Below are 16871 nucleotides of genomic sequence, written 5' to 3'. Positions count from 1 at the left end.
TTGGATTCTTCTTAAGGAATTATGAGTTTCAAGAGCACTAGTTTTCTAGTGAAAACTGACAGTGTTGCACTTTCTTCACATTTTCAGAGAACTGTAAAGTCAGCTTATTGATTCGCCAAAACTCTACCTTTCGGAATTTGAAGTGCTAAGAAATGCCATTACTATGATTGAGAGCAGTGGTTCGCATCCTTGCTTGTCCAGGGGAATCACCTGTGGACTTTTGAAAACTCCTAGAGACTCTGATTACACTGGTACTGGTGGGGCAGCCTCGTGTTCCTGAGGAGCAGCCAAAGTTGGGAACCACTACAGACTTGGAAGCTGGTGCTAATAAAATTATAGTTCTGCTGTTAACAAGTGACTGCTGAACAGGCCTTTAAAGCCTTTTAAATTAAGTGCCGTACAACTTCAGATGCCTTCCGAATACCGAACATAAGTATATATTACAGTTTATTAAATGTTATAGGGATCGTGTGGAGTGGATATATGAAAGTAGCATGATGGCCGACAAGGGCCATTGTCATCAATACTTGTAAAACTCGGGCAGAAGATTGCGGGGTAATGGGTATTTGTATGGTGCCAACATATCACCCCACAAATGACCTACACATTACCAAGGGAAAACTGCATTTCCACTGGAGAGGTCTGTCTCAGTCACTGGTTAACCAAGTGATTAAACTTAGCATCACTCAGAGCCCACTTACAGCAGGCTTTTTAGTCTCTAAATGGAAGATGAGATCATAGTTCTCACTTTCCCAGCTCTTCCCTGAAGACTGAGATTCAGTGCTAATCATGGCCCCTAGTAAATAAAAAATACTTGGTAAACGTTAAGCTTCTTTGATGCCTCTTTTGTTTCTCTGTATGTCATAATAATAGCTAAGAAGAATAAGATTGAAATCAATGTCTGCTAATAGATGTTCAATTAAACTGAGGCAGGACTGAGTTTAAAGATAGGAAGGAACAATTGTTTGAAACTTTAGGAGCCCTAAAGAAAGGAGTATACCTGGAGAAAAAAAATAAAGCAGTCTGAAACTTGAGTAGTTAACTCAATAAAAATAACTGTGTAGGGCTTCCCTGGTGGCGCAGTGGTTGAGAGTCCGCCTGCCGATGCAGGAAACAAGGGTTCGTGCCCCAGTCCAGGAAGATCCCACATGCCGCGGAGCGGCTGGGCCCGTGAGCCATGGCCGCTGAGCCTGCACTTCTGGAGCCTGTGCTCCTCAACGGGAGAGGCCACAACAGTGAGAGGCCCGTGTACCGCAAAACAAACAAACAAAAACTATGTAATAAAGCAAAGGAAAGCACTCTCTTTGATCATGTAGTGATTGCTAATGTGAATCCAACACCACTATCAATTGATCCTTTTACATGAAATTTAGATTTGTATATGATGTAAATGTAGTTGTAAAATGTTTTAATAATTGTTTTACTATTAAAAATAAAATATGTTTTAAAGGTAGACTTTGCTCAGGTGAAGGAGAGGGAAGATTCATACACACACACGCACACACACGCACACACACAAATCTCCTTGGTTTCTGGTTTGAGAACTTGATGGTCTTGGTACCAGTTACTGATTTGAGCAAGAGAAAATCAAGGGTTCAGTGTTGGACATGTAAAGTTTGAGATGCAGACTTCTTTGTAGAGCTGTCAAGTTGGATGCATGGAGCTGGGTCTCCATGGAGAATTCAGGAACACAGATACAAGGCATTTAAAGTTTTAGAAGGAAGGGGATCAGCTAGAGAGAGAGAAGAAGAAAAGTGCTTGGGCCTGAGCCACAGGACACTCCAAAGTTAAGAAGTTGGGTAGAGAAGGAGTCAGCAAAAGGAAATTGAAAATGAGTACCAGTGAAGCAGGAGGACAGGCGAGGGTACACAGTTTCCTAGAAGCCAAGTAAAAGGTGCTCAAGAAGGAGGGAATAGTCACTCGCGTCCCATGTTACCAAGGGGTTTAGAGAGATCAAATCTGAGACAGAGACATTGAGTGAAGCAATGCGATGTCATTGTGGCCTTTACAAGGAGTGATAGTGCAGTAGTGAGGATGGAAGCCAGATTTGAATAGGTTAAAGATACGGTGAGGAAGAAGCAGCAGCAAGCGTAGGCTTCTCTTTGGAGAAGTTTGTGAAGCTAAGCTGGAGGGCCATCTGAGGTCCAGTGATGCTCTTTTCAAAAGATGAGAGAGGATAGAACATGTTTTCGTGCAGATGAAAATGATCCAGCAGAGAGGGAGAAATTGCTGATGCAGGAAATGGGATGACAGGAAAAACCAAGTCATTAGCAAGGCAGAAGGGATGAGGTCCAAGGCACGGGTGGGGGGTTTGGACTGTGGTCAGGCAGGTAGACTTTCTCTGTTGCAATAGGAGAAGGTGGATGCAGTGGTACACCAGGCTCAGATTTGCTGCTGGGAAGATAAGAGAGATCACATAATGGCTTCTGATTTCGCAGTGAAAGACAAGGAGTGTTTGTTAGCTGAGAGTGCATGGGGAGGGGAGGGTGTGTAAAGTTTGAAGGGAGAGAAAAGGATATGAGCTATCATCTCAGGTAAGAGCCTAAAAGATTACAGTGGGACTGGGCCGTATTGAGTGCTCGCTGAGGTTTGTGACTGTGAGGGGAGATCGTGATTTTTCCCCAGAGACATTCAGCTGCTCAGGGTTAGGGATTTCACCAGGCATGCACCATGCAGGGAGAAAGGATCAGGGGCTTGGCCGAATTTACAGCAGAGTAATTCAAATGGTGACCATGGGATCTAAGCTCTGTAAGGATGGAAGTGAATCCAGGAGAGAGGACAATGTATTGCAAGAAGTGGAGGAGTAGTCCTTGTGACTTGAATCTTGTGTTTTCTGTTTTTTTTTTTTTTAATACCATACATCACCAGTGGTTCTCCTTCTCTTTATTTTTTTAGGATGTCTGGAATGGCTGGTCTTTTTAGCATCTCTGGCAAGATATGGGTGAGTAAATATGCCCTTTATTATTATATTGGCAGAGGGTTTTTTTTAAGAGTGAGAAGGTAGCTTCTAAATAATTGGAAAATAAACACTTATAAATGGTTTTATAATTTCCATTTTCTTTTTAAGCCACACAGCTACTCTTACATGGGGTCACAGTGGAAATGTGTCTTTGTGTCCTTCTAAGGACATAAATTGGACAGAGACCTGTAACTACTGTGTCAAAGTCATATTTTCTTAGATCGGTAATGAATCCTTTTAACAAAGCTGAAAGGGCTTATGTGGTTTCTCTTCATCTTATTTTCCCATTGTTGTAATCTCCCTACAGATCAAAGATTTTTCAGGGATCAGCCAACTTGTGGGCGGGCCAGGCCACCCTTTTTGGTAAATAAAGTTTTGTTGGAACACAGTCACATGCACTTATTACTTGTATTCTGTGACTGCTTTCACACTACAGTGGTAGAGATGAGTAGTTGTGATGGAGATCATATGGCCCGGAAGCCTAAAATATTTATGATGTGACCCTTTAAGGAAGAGAGCCCCTGATATGTGTGATTGTATCATTTCACTGAGTCCTTTTAGTGGCTTAGAACTTATTTAAGTTAAAATGTTGAACTGTTACATAATCTTGAATGTATCACATAAGCTTTTGCTCCTATTTACATGTAGGGTGAACTAATAAATCCTACCAGATTTGACAAAATTGCTGTGGAATTAAATATATATCCTTAAAGTATTTCAAAAGATCTTTAGAAGTGAGTCCCTCCCTATATTTTTCTTTTCCAAGCTATGATTATAGGTCATGCATCATATTTGGAACTTAGTATTCAGGGAGCTCATGAAGACTCTCTGTTTTTCATGCATATTACTGTATGTTTAGGGAAATTTAAGAACAAGTTTTTGTGTCCTAGTTTCTCAGTTGTATTATATTTCCTGCCTTGTGAGATACCTACTTTAGGGTTTTTTTGTTTGTTTTTTTAAAACAGAGAGCAAATTGGTGACTTAGATTTAGTCTTTTTTGGTTAAGATTTGTTAACTATTTTTTTTGACATTTGTATATCATATTAAACAAAAACTAGCGTTTTTCCCTTTTCAGATAGTTTGAGTTTCATATGGTTTTCTTCTGATATTTTTGTAATATTGGCAAGAAGTTTATTCAAAGGTTGAGAATTATGAATTGCAAACCAGGAACTGAGAGTAAGGGATTCAGCCTATTGCAGTATTTTGACACTAAAGGTTGATGGAGTCATATATTCTGATAGCTATCTGAAAACCTTATAGCCATATAATGTCTAATCCAAGAGGATAATTTAATAAGTGTGAGGTATCATCATCAAGATCTCAGCACAGAATCTATTATAACTGCAGGTCAAGAGATGAATTTGTTCTGAGGGTTAAGAAGAGCTTAGATAGAAGCTGATTGTGACCTTCACACATTGTTAAAGAGTAGTTTTATTTCCATAGATAGTACCAGGGAAAATAAATGATTGCTCAGACCTCTTGTTGCTTGGCTGATAAACAAGGAGTTGCAGTTTTTCATCATGTCATGCAAATGATTACAATGTGTGGCATTTGGAGCACATTGAGGCCAGGAGTTGATGTTTTATCTTTGTAGGCACAGTGCACAGCCTTGGGCAGCATGGATGGATTCTGTGTGGATGCATTGGACTTCAGAGAAAAGGCCATTTGGAGAATAGAATATGATCCATCTCTTAATAACCAATTAAGATGTTCTTATTAGGATTGAGAAGTAAAGTATATATGATATTTATATATTTTATATATACGTATATTTAGACTTTCCAGATATTTAAAAAAATACAGTTTTATAAGATAAACTGTAGAATTTGACACACAGCAATTGCATTTTACGTTCTATTAGGTCATTTTGTCTAATATTAATACCATATTTTTTCTTTCTGGTTAGTGCATACCTGGGATATTTTTTTCTACTTTCAACCTTTTTGTTGTTATGTTTTAAGTGAATCTTTAAAAAATCATATAGCAAGAAGGATATATATATATATATATATATATATATATATATATATATAGCAAGAATTCTTTTCACTGATAAATTTAGTTCATTTGTATTTATTGGGGTCACTAATACATTTGCCCCGATTGTAGATTGTGTGTGTATGTGTGGTGGGGGGTGGGGTGGTGATGTACATGACTAAAAGAATATAGATGGTAGGTTTGTAGGTTATTTTAGTCTCCTCATATGTGTACACATTACCTTAAATATCTATAATAGAAATCTGGTATTACTCTCTGTATCAGCATCTGGTTTCCTCAAGCTGCTTGACAAACTTTTGTAATTTCTTTTATTCTTAGAAACAAGTCCCCAGCCTTTCATCAAATCTCTGGGAAGGGCTCTCACCACTTGTGTTTTCAAAATTCGGCCCTTGTCCTCTTATTCAGGGGGTATGATCTCTGGCCTGGTGTTACCCAATCCTTGGCTATGCATCAGTCTCTGATTCCCACTGAAACCTCTAGCTATAGTTTGCCTTGTTGTCCTTATAGAACTACTGATACTTACCAAGCCTGTTCTCCTAGCTGACCACCTGGCTGCTCAGTTAGCTTATTTAGCTGGTTCTTCTCCTGTGCCCAAGATCCTCACATCAATGTTGAGTATGTAATTGTGGGGAACATAATCTGTTTTTGTTTGTTTGTTTGTTTGTTTGTTTGTTTTTTTTTTTTTTGGCGCTACGCGGGCCTCTCACCGCCGTGGCCTCTCCCGTTGCGGAGCACAGGCTCCGGACGCACAGACTCAGCGGCCATGGCTCACGGGCCCAGCCGCTCCGCGGCATTTGGGATCCTCCCAGACCGGGGCACAAACCCGCGTCCCCCGCATCGGCAGACAGACTCTCGACCACCGTGCCACCAGGAAAGCCCCTTAATCTGTTTTTAACTCAAGTCTAGATAATATAAAACTGTAGTGCAACTGTATTAACAGTGAACAGAAGAAACACAGCACTGGAACTAAAACAGTGTAAAGACTCTGAGGAAGAAGGTAAAAACAGGGAAGAAAGAAAGACGCAGAGGGGCTGATGCCAGTGAGGCAAGATTGTTGATGCCAATCCACAGTCTCTTACCATACTGAGATTTTTGTGGATGCATAGACAGATAGGAGTCAGTCTTTTCTCAGCAACAGTGTCCCGTGGATGGGTTGCTAGTCCACCTGCTGTATGTTTCCCAACCCATTTGTTTTCCCTGCCATAGACATTTGTTCTGTGCTTAGCACAGAACCTGGTACCTATCATGTACTTGAGAGCTGTTTTTTGTTACTTATATTCATTAATCATTGTTGTCATCATTATTTTACTTTTTCTGCTGAATAGACAACAAGGAATACTTTATCTTTTTTCACTTATTTTTTAACCACGGTTGATAGGATTGAAATAGGGTTTTATGACAGTTGTACAACGTGTACTTTTGTTAACTAGGTTTAGCATTTGAATGTATTTAAGCATTACTTTATTTGTTGAATTTGTGCTGCTTACTGAGCTAATACAGGATGTAAGTTAATACCTCTCCTCAGTGTTACTGTTGTTTTGAAAAGATGCAGGCATATGGCAAATTTTAGTTACAATAAGGTGTGCTACAATCTTGGGAGGACACTCTGTGTGATGGAGAAGATTTAATGCTTTATAAATATCTCATGATGTGAATTAAAGGCCATGAATGTTTAGACTGGAGAATAACCAGAGTGAATTTTAAAACTTTAAAACATGCCCCTGTGTTTTAGATGGTGGTGTCTCTTCTCTTACTGTTTTTGGATTTTTTGTTGTTTGTAAAAATATCTGGAACCATATTACAGTGAGATGGTGCCCATCCACAAGTCACCTCCCCTCGAGCCTACAAGAGGCTGCAGATTTGTGTCTTGTTGGAGGTATTGAGAGGGTAGAACATAGAAGGGGAAGAGAGCCCTTGGCGATCACTGGAGAAGGCTTTCTGAGCTATTCCCACGCAGGGAGGATATTTTGAGGATTCTAATCTGTGTCTGAAAGGGGGAGAAGACCTAAATAGACATTTCTCCAAAGAAGATATACAGATTGCCAACAAACACATGAAAGAATGCTCAACATCATTAATCATTAGAGAAATGCAAATCAAGACTACAATGAGATATCATCTCACACCAGTCAGAATGGCCATCATCAAAACATCTAGAAACAATAAATGCTGGAGAGGGTGTGGAGAAAAGGGAACACTCTTGCACTGCTGGTGGGAATGTGAATTGGTACAGCCACTATGGAGAACAGTATGGAGGTTCCTTATAAAACTACAAATAGAACTACCATATGACCCAGCAACCCCACTACTGGGCATATACCCTGAGAAAACCATAATTCAAAAAGGGTCATGTACCAAAATGTTCATTGCAGCTCTATTTCCAATAGCCCGGAGATGGAAACAACCTAAGTGTCCATCATCAGATGAATGGATAAAGAAGATGTGGCACATATATACAATGGAATATTACTCAACCATAAAAAGAAACGAAATTGAACTATTTGTAATGAGGTGGATAGACCTAGAGTCTGTCATACAGAGTGAAGTAAGTCAGGAAGAGAAAGACAAATACCGTATGCTAACACATATATATGGAATTTAAGAAAAAAAATGTCATGAAGAACCTAGGGGTAAGACAGGAATAAAGACACAGACCTACTAGAGAATGGACTTGAGGATATGGGGAGGGGGAAGGGTAAGCTGTGACAAAGTGAGAGAGTGGCATGGACATATTTACACTACCAAACGTAAAATAGATAGCTAGTGGGAAGCAGCCACATAGCACAGGGAGATCAGCTCAGTGCTTTGTGACCACCTAGAGAGGTGGGATAGGGAGGGTGGGAGGGAGGGAGAAGCAAGAGGGAAGAGATATGGGAACATATGTATATGTATAACTGATTCACTTTGTTATAAAGCAGAAACTAACACACCATTGTAAAGCAATTATACTCCAATAAAGATGTAAAAAAAAAAAAAAAAAAAAAAAAAAGGATCATCCCCAAACTCCTCAGGGTATATCCTGTGATGCAGATGGAATTTAAATTTAAAAGGCTCTCTGTCCTTTGCCACCAGTCCAGCTCTGAATGAGACTCTGCAATGCTGGGCTGGATGAGTGGTGCCCTTGGGTGGGATTTAACCTGACCTGCAGTAGTTCAGATCCCAGAGGGCTTGCTGGCCTCCCTGGGGAGGGGAGGCTCCACCTCTGACCCCTGGACGCCTTGGCTTGGCTCCATTCCTTAAATGCATCTGACCACTGGTTGGAATATTCTTCTCATTTATTCTGCATTTAGTTATCTCATTCAAATGTATGTAGCCAAAAATTAGCTCTAATTCAGTCACCTATTGCAAAAGTATAAGGTATTGGGCCCAGCAGGTGACATTTTCCTGCATAAGTAAACAACAGGATGCTTCCTTGTAATGAGCACATATAATATTGAACTAGATCAGTATTTTCCACAAGTGAAAAGTGTTACTTTACCTGGCAACGAAAGGAAACACAGAAATCTAAACTTGAACTAGATCAGTTTTAATCAGTTATTACTTGGAAACGTATATACAGCAAAACTTCAAGTACCTAGTACCAGGAACCCTAATACTCTTAAAGGTACTCTGAAACCATCGTGGACTCGGACAAAGTAAACAGGTAAAGATTTGTGGCTGCATGTGTGAGAGCACAACTTGATTAATGAGGCTTTAGTAATAATCACCTAAAAAGACCACAAGATGGCAGAGTTTCTCTAAGAAGCTCAAATAAATCCTTTAAAGAGTAAGTTGATACAAGAAAATTGAAGTGGAACCTATTATAATAGGATGTTTTTGGAAGCACTAAGACTATGACTCAGAATGCAGTGATTCAAAGGCATACAATTTACTGAATCCTAGAAAATAACTTAGAAAATTTCTTGAGGGTTTCTTAAATCGTTTATTTTGCAAAAGGGCACAAGACACTGTCCAGAAGGACTTTTAACTGGATGCTGTTATTCATTCCAACTATATGGGCAGATATTACTTTAAAGCAAGTTCCAGAATTCATACATCCATGGGTCAGAACAAAGGAATACTGGCTTTCCATGTCTTCTAATTCTTTGGCACAGTTTTTCACAGTTTAATCTCGATGATGACATTGAATAATCAAGAAAAGCATAAATAAACTATGTTCAATATACAAAATTTCCTAAAGTAGAGAACTGTGCAATGCATCTTAAAACTTCCATTGAACGGAGTTTGAATGAAACAACCTTTTGTATCCCAAATACCTCTTTTGCCTACTTGGGCTGCAGAATACTAGATTATTCTTAATAAATAATTGCCCTGGCTGAAGACAGAGTGACGACCAGTGCCATCAGCAGAGGACAGATGACAGTTTTTAAAATCAAGAGTTGTTTGCATTTCTTATGAATAGTTTAAGGATTTGCTAGTATCTTTTCCTTATTCAATAAATATTTATTGAACACTGATTTATGTGTATTTAAAAACTTGATGAGTCTTTAGATATATCTCTACTGCTGAGTAAAAAATTGGAGAGATCTCAGATTATTCTAGATCAGTTAACAAGCATTTTTGTTTATTATTCTGAATTAAGCCAGAATAAAATATATTATTTAATTGTATTGACAGTTATAAACTGAGAAACCAATGGGAGATAGTCGAGTAACTTAGGTTTTGAGAAATATTAAAATAGAATCTTGGCCTCATTTTCATCAACCTTATCAGTTCTAGGCAAGTTATTCAGTCATTATATCTGCTTGCTGGTGGCATTTAGCTTGGAGCCATTTCATCCTGTGCCCAGTAATTTTATAGATAAAACTATCTATAGACATAACAAAATCATAAAACTATTGGTTTTTTAGTGAATGTTTTTGAAGCTGTAAGAGCCTAAAATAGATGATCACAAAGCCATCATGAGGCAGCATGGCTCTTGCAAGTCCATATATAAACGTGCTTTGACTCCAGACCAGCAGGCTCCTATCTGTAATTCCTGTATGATTTAGCATGTAAATAATTTCTAGCTAAGATTGTATCTCCTCACTTATTTTTTAGTGTTCGGCGTCAACTAGAGTCCCAGGGGACAGTAAACAAGAAGGGATGTGCACTCTGTTCCAAGACTGATGAAATCTTATTTGTTCATAATGAATTAACTGGAAAATTTCTTCTATTATTGCATTCAGGTTTTATGGTGATTAGGAAAGTTGTTAAGGATGGGTGAGGGTAGAGGAATAAGAGTCTGATTAGAAAAAGGAGGCACGGAGACATTTTAAATGGTTGATGTTCCGTAAGTAGTAATTTAGCTCTACTTAAAAATTGGTAAAGGCCCAAGAAGTTTAATTTTTTATGGATGCCGTATTATGAGTAAAAATTAAGGTTATAAATTATTAGGGCAGAGTGACCAAAAAAAATCTCAGGATGGAAGAAGGGACTAGATAACCAATTCTACCAGAGTTCTATTTGATCATGAATTTCAAGGAAGTATAACTCTTCCTAGATATGACCTTGATTATTGCTCTCAGATTCTCAATGTTGTAAAATTTGGCTTCTTCTTGAAGAATCATATAGATGCATAAACTGCTGGACAACCTTTGTGGGGGCTCATATAAGTAGAAACAATTTGCAGACTTGAGTTATAGGTAAAGAGGGAGGTTCAAACATTCTTAGTCCTCATTATAAATATATATATATTTTTTACTTTTTTCTTCTGATTACAGCATCTTCACAACTATTTCACAGTGACCCTTGGAGTTCCTGCTTGGTGTTCTTATGTCTTTTTCATCATAGCCACCTTGATTTTTGGCCTTTTCATGGGTCTGGTAAGAGATAATGCCAATCTTTTTTCTTGTCTTTAAAGCCAGTTGGTTTCATGCAAAACTGGAAAGCAGCCAAGAAAGAAAAAGCTCATAAACATCATTTTGTGTGTAATCTAAGCAGTTAAATAATATTTGCTTGTTTGATACTGCTTTCAATGGAAATTTGAGAAATACTGGAAAACTCATTAAATTATTATTGCCTAATCCTCTCCTTTAAATATTCTGCAGTCATGTGCTACGCAAAATATAGGCAGTAATGAAGAAAGAAATAGAGACTTACTTGAATTCATAGTCAGTTTCCAAGACAACTGAGTCAGCTGTGAATTCACAAATTGCCTACTTGATTAGAACACTGTGGTGATAAGGCCAAAGCTGTGAATTTGTTCCTTCGGTGAACAAGACGGCTTTTCCTGTTCATATACTCAAATTGAACCTCTAAACTCACCAGCTGCTTATACATACACTGCAGTTTTCCCAAGATGGAGTGTGTAAGATAATGTGGATTAAAAAACACAATCATTATTATGTGAAAAAATAAGATGCAAGCCACTATGTCTTCTTTGGATATGAAAATTACTATCCATTAGGTATGTGTGTATTTTCTCCCTAGAGTTTTAGGTAAGTGTTGGAATAATACATTTATTTACTTAACTATATAGGCAACTATAAATGTTTGGGCGTGTTTTACTCTTGGCTGTATATATTTTTGAAATCTTTCTCTTTACCTACACTTGATCAGTTTGAGCTTTAAAGTCTAAGAAGTTCGTAAAAGTTACTATACTATATACTAATCACATAGCCCTTAAACACTGTATGATAGGAATAATTGATGATCACTAAAAATTTGTATAAAAAAGACAGCCCTTTAGGTAAGATTGTCTTAAAGTCTGTCCTTACATTTTGTAATGTATTTCAGCTCTTTTGCGAGGTCTTTTAAAAAATAAGCTTAAAATGTTAGCAGTCGCCTTTATAGCAAGTCACAACTTGGTACTACAAAGTCATATTCCAAGGAGCCAAGGAAGCTGGATTTTATTTTGCCATGAACATGCTTGCTTCATTTTATGGTTTATATTTGTCATTTGATTTCTGATGTTAACTTCATGGGTGGAGATAAAACTTAGATATGTCATTCATTAGGTCCTAGGTATGTTCCATTCTGCCGCATTAATCTCACTGCTAATTAACATTTCCCTAATGCTCTGGCCTAAAATGATTTGACTTTGGATATAAATGTGCTTCTCCCATCTACTGTCTACTCTGGAGCTGCATGAGTGTGAGGCTTCTGTAGGGGGAACAGGATGAGATCCTGGGCGATTCTGAGATGGTGTTATGGAGAATGTAGTTTGAGTGTGGGCCTATTGGAAGATCATTGAAAACTCTTCTCACATAAAGAGTTTTAGAATTTTACTTTCGATGTTGAACGTAAGTCCAAGAAGTCAGGCCTGCCTAAGCCCTAAGTTATTTGGAAACTTAGAGTCAAATAATCAGTGTAGGAAGGTTATTAGAGGCTTGACCTGAAGAAAGAAGAGAGTTGATTCTAGACTATTCAAGTGACTAAGTGATAGAGATTACTGTTCCTTCATAAGAAGTTGGGAAGAGAACGTTATTTAAGGAAATAATAATTTCAAAGCAGTAATAGACTCATACATTTTCTGTTAATACATTTCCATAAAATAGCAAACACTGCTATAGCAAACTCTGCTCAAAATGCCTTTTCTACAACTGTAACGTGTTAAAAGAAACACAACAGCTAGAATTTTTGCCTTCAATGAGGTCTCCAGGTGAGCAGTTCATTGCTTTGTGTCACCTTTGCCATTAACTGGGGGCTGAAAGCAAGGCCCAGTGTGCAGTTATGTGAAACTTGGTCTTGATGACCTTGGAGGGTCTCCTTCCCTCTATGAGTCTTTATGGAGTTTAACTTATGCAGTGGCCAGAAGGGGCAGGATGTTTTCCATACGAAGTGATTTCCTGATCAAGTCATTGGTTCCCATAAGCCTGACTCTTACATTTCCTATTTTTCCTTAATTTTAAAAGATGGGAAGTCAAAACAAGGCTGCTAGTTTGATTTTTGTTTGCTGTCTTGATTGAGCCTAGTGGTTGAAATATTTTACTAAATGTTATTTTTCACATGTAAACAAAGGGCTCAGTTTTAGAAATCAAGTATATATTTTGCATTTTAAACCAATATGGGAAAGATCCTTAAGTGCATAGTCTGTGTATCAAATCACTCAGGCCGCATCATTTTCTGACATCAGCAACTCTGCTTTGAAGGGTGGAAGATAGCAAAGCTGTAGACAGGCAGAAAAGCAATGGAAAACACAGGTAGCAATCTTTTGCCTCTGTTATCTGGTCTCCATTTCGGTTGGTATGTGTAGACACTGTCTGGATTTTGCAGCTTGGGTGGACTATTTTTCTACATGCTGCTGACCAGTTCCTAGTGGAAGAAGGTTTCATCTTTCCTGTGAAAGATGGCAAATCCATCTACTCTCCTCTTTTAGATGCCTGGCTGTCTGCTAAGCTGAAACCTGAAAATCTAACCATTCTTAGTGGCTCAGAAAGTGACTCATCCCAAGGGAGTGGTTCTTGAGACTGGAAAATAGATCCTGAACTGATAGAATGAGAGGGTTTTCCTCCCAATTTCTGGGAAGGAAGACAGTATAATGGAATTATGTACTCTTAGAGACATAAAACAGCCCTTAGTGATAGACTAGTCCCAAGCCTGTCCTTTCAAGAGAAAGTGCAAGTGAGAGAACAGTTAAGTGGCTTGCTCAGGGTCACACAGCTGACAAGGTTGAGGCTGGTGTCCCATAAGTCTTTGCCAGGCCCCCTTACCTAGCGCTCTAGATGGCCCAGGTATCTCGCAGGTGGGACTTACTCCCTCCCAGGCTTTGTTGTAAATGCCAATTATTTGTCACTGGCAGGTGTTTCTTCTTTCCCTTGCAATGTGTCAGGACCAAAAATTTCCCCTCCAGTTGGTATTAAGAAAGCCAAAAGGAAAAAAAAAAAGTCACAAAGAACATTATGTCCAGTGAATAGCTACTATAAGCAAGTGACTGTCATATTAGAAATAGGTTTTCAACCTCAGTCTTTTCAGATGGAAATGTTTTCCTCTTTGCTGTTCAAATCAGTTTGATGGCTTGGAGCTCGTTCCTTCCCAAGGAGGAACACTGCCCAGCACATGGGCCTCCTCAGACTGGCATTTAGGCCTTTCTCTGGATCCAAGAGCTCCTGTGGTCAAGTTTGGTGTCACTTACAAAAGCCAGATAACTGCTCTGCCCTTCCACTCCTGACCATGCCCAGGACCCTAAATGCCACCTTTCAAGTGGTCATTCTAGAGTCTTCCCCACCCCCATAACGGGTTGTAATCTCTGTATCTCTTAAGTATCTATCAAAGAGCTTTCTTCATTTTTTATGAGACCCCTGTTCCATATTGCTTTATAATTAAACTGCTATTTGTTGTCTCTTTTTGAGTCCTTCCCCTCAGAAGTTAACATGATATCTTGAACCTAACGAGCCAAATATTAAGTAACGTAATAAATGAATATACAGATGGTAATAAAGTGAGGTTCACATTTGATGTTTATAAAATTGAATCAAAAGGACGATGACTTTGGGTTTTTAAAATTTTAGAGCCCCTTAAAAACATATTTATGAAGTACTATTCCTATTTTAAAGACTGGGCAGTTGTTCAAAGTGTAGGTGAACTCCAGGAGTTAGCTAGGTACAAGAGAAGCTGTGAAGCCCTTCTCAGTGGGCAGCTTCCTCCTGTGCTGGCTTCTCTGTGTTGTGCACTGTGTAGGGGAGGACATGGGGAGGGCGGAGAGAGCGAGGGGCTCCCGCTGACTTGGCCCCGATTCACACGCCGTCCTGTCAGTTTCACCACCATGGCCCACACCATCCAGGCCTGGAACATGGACTAGAATGAACCTGCCTCTTAGGAGCTTGTGGTTTATCAAGGGAAACAGCATGTTTATAGTAAGTAGCAAGTGACTCAATGCTGCATTCAAGGTCAGAGGTGTGAAGCCAGTCAATCACTGTTTAAAATAGGATTTAGTTCACATCACTGAAGTGTTTTCTCACAGTTTGTCCCTGTAGTAATTTCTTATAGGACTCTTAAGAATTCTACACCCTGAAGTATTCTTCCACGCAATCGGGGTTACCCACTGGTGAGAGACAACCCCTGTACAGACTAATTTTATTTGTCAGAATATGTTTTCTTTTTTAAAGATCACTTTAAACTTGGCTGATAGTGTCTGTTTTCTTACACTTGCTTGATTCATCTATTTTTAGTGGGCTGTGTGTATACATTTGACTTTGTGACCCCGGTTCTAAAGTTAATAGTGTTTTCCTATGTTATATCGCATTTGAAAAATAGAAAACTCTTAATTATACCCTTGTCTTTTTTTGAGGACTTTTGACCAATTGCTATGTATTGATATTTGTCTATGAATGTCTGGTTATAGAAGCAGAACCTAACTTTGAGGATGTTTGGTAACAAATGTCCTATCCACTCACTGTGAAATCACTTTTTTCCCTCCAGGTCTTGGTGGTCATATCAGAATGTTTCTATCTGCCACTTCCAAGGCATTTATCTGAAGGTTCTGGTAAGTATGTCAGATTCATGAGGTAGAGTATTTTTGGAATTCTGTGGTGTGCCCTTTCATGCTCATATAGATACTGGATTTTTCCCCTGACTTGCTAGGTGACCAAACCATCACCATTACCAAATTCCTTTGAAATATGTTCTCTAGATAGATTTGAGCAAAAATTATTTTTTTCTCCTCTCGTAAATTAAGGAACATTTCATTTGGCAATTGCTTTTACCCTTGAATTGTTTGCCCTTCATTAATCAGTTGACATCTTTTCCTTCATTGAAACTGGAATGAGCAGGGAGGGAGGGGAACTGACACTTGCTGAGTGTCTACTGTGTGCCAGTAACTGTCCTGAGTCCTTTAAAAGCCATCTCCCCAAATCCTTTCACTATTTCACACTGTTCCTGGGACCAAATACCCCTGGATTTCCATGCTCTTATTCCTATTGTTTGCATGAAGACCCTTTTTTTTTTTTTTTTTTTTGGCTGTGTGGTGAGGCATGTGGGTTCTTAGTTCCACGACCAGAGATTGAACCCATGTCCCCTGGAGCGGAAGCGCAGAGTCTTAACTACTGGACTGCCAGGGAAGTCCCCATGAAGACTCTTATGAGATTTCATAATTGTTGAATTTTATGTGGGAGTTCAACTAAATAAGCTTATATTTCTTTTTAGTTCTTGACATTTTTAAGGCTTTGAAACTTCCATATATAATTATAAAATATGTTCCTTTGAATTCTTAAAAGTAACAGAATCCCATTTTAAAACAACTTAGGGGAAAAAAGAAAAAATTATTAGTTCACAAAACTGAAAAATCCAGGGATGTTCTGGCTTCATGCACAGCCCAAGGGATGATAGGTTTCTACTTCCATGAACCTGATTCAGTAGCTTTCAACAGCCCCAACTCACATTTTATCAGCCTAGCAGTCCCTGTAGAAAGAGAGAAAGCTTTTGCTCCTGACTCTGGCCAAAAACTCCTGGAAAGTACTCTGATTGGCTTGGCTTAAGTCACAGTTCTGAACCAATCACCATGACCAGTGAGTGGGTCACTGAACATTCTACAAGGTATAAAATACAGAGCACAAAGGAACCTTTGCCCTCCATGCCCCTGGGCTCTGCCAGAGTCAATATGGTTAGTGAAATCTCCAGAGAGAGGTGGAGAGGCCATAGGTGGGGCCAGGATGCCATCCAGAGATCTGTCCTGTGTGATAACATAGCTCCAAGATGTAGAACACTGTCATATGCCCCATTGTTTATTTCACAGCTAAATGTACTCAATTGCTGAATGACCTTTCTTTAATTGAAGTATAGTTGATGTGCAATGTTATATTAGTTTCAGGTGTACAACAGAGAGATTTGATATTTTTATAGATTATACTCCATTTTAAGTTATAAAATATTGCTTATATCCCTATGCTGTACATTACATCCTTGTGTCTTACTGATTTTGTACCTAGTAGCTTGTACCTCTTACCCCTTCCCCTCTCTTGCCCCCCACTGTTGGTAACCACTAGTTTGTTCTCTG

General features: G+C 38.9%; 1 protein-coding gene across 1 annotated transcript in view; it reads left to right on the top strand.

The window, feature by feature from the left end:
• The window catches only part of TMX4 (thioredoxin related transmembrane protein 4), a 41334-nt gene that overhangs the window by 23383 nt on the left and 1080 nt on the right, over positions 1-16871 (top strand). Inside the window, exons 5-7 of the mRNA XM_082644729.1 lie at positions 2896-2941; positions 10660-10761; positions 15299-15362. Of these exons, the coding sequence (XP_082500855.1) occupies positions 2896-2941; positions 10660-10761; positions 15299-15362 (212 nt within the window). The remainder of the gene's footprint in view (positions 1-2895; positions 2942-10659; positions 10762-15298; positions 15363-16871) is intronic.

Source organism: Mesoplodon mirus (genome assembly GCF_964341445.2).
Source record: "Mesoplodon mirus genome assembly, chromosome: 15".
Taxonomy (NCBI): Eukaryota; Metazoa; Chordata; class Mammalia; order Artiodactyla; family Ziphiidae; genus Mesoplodon; species Mesoplodon mirus.
The sequence above is the reverse complement of the archived record's forward strand: the minus strand, read 5'-3'. Positions and strand labels throughout refer to the sequence as shown.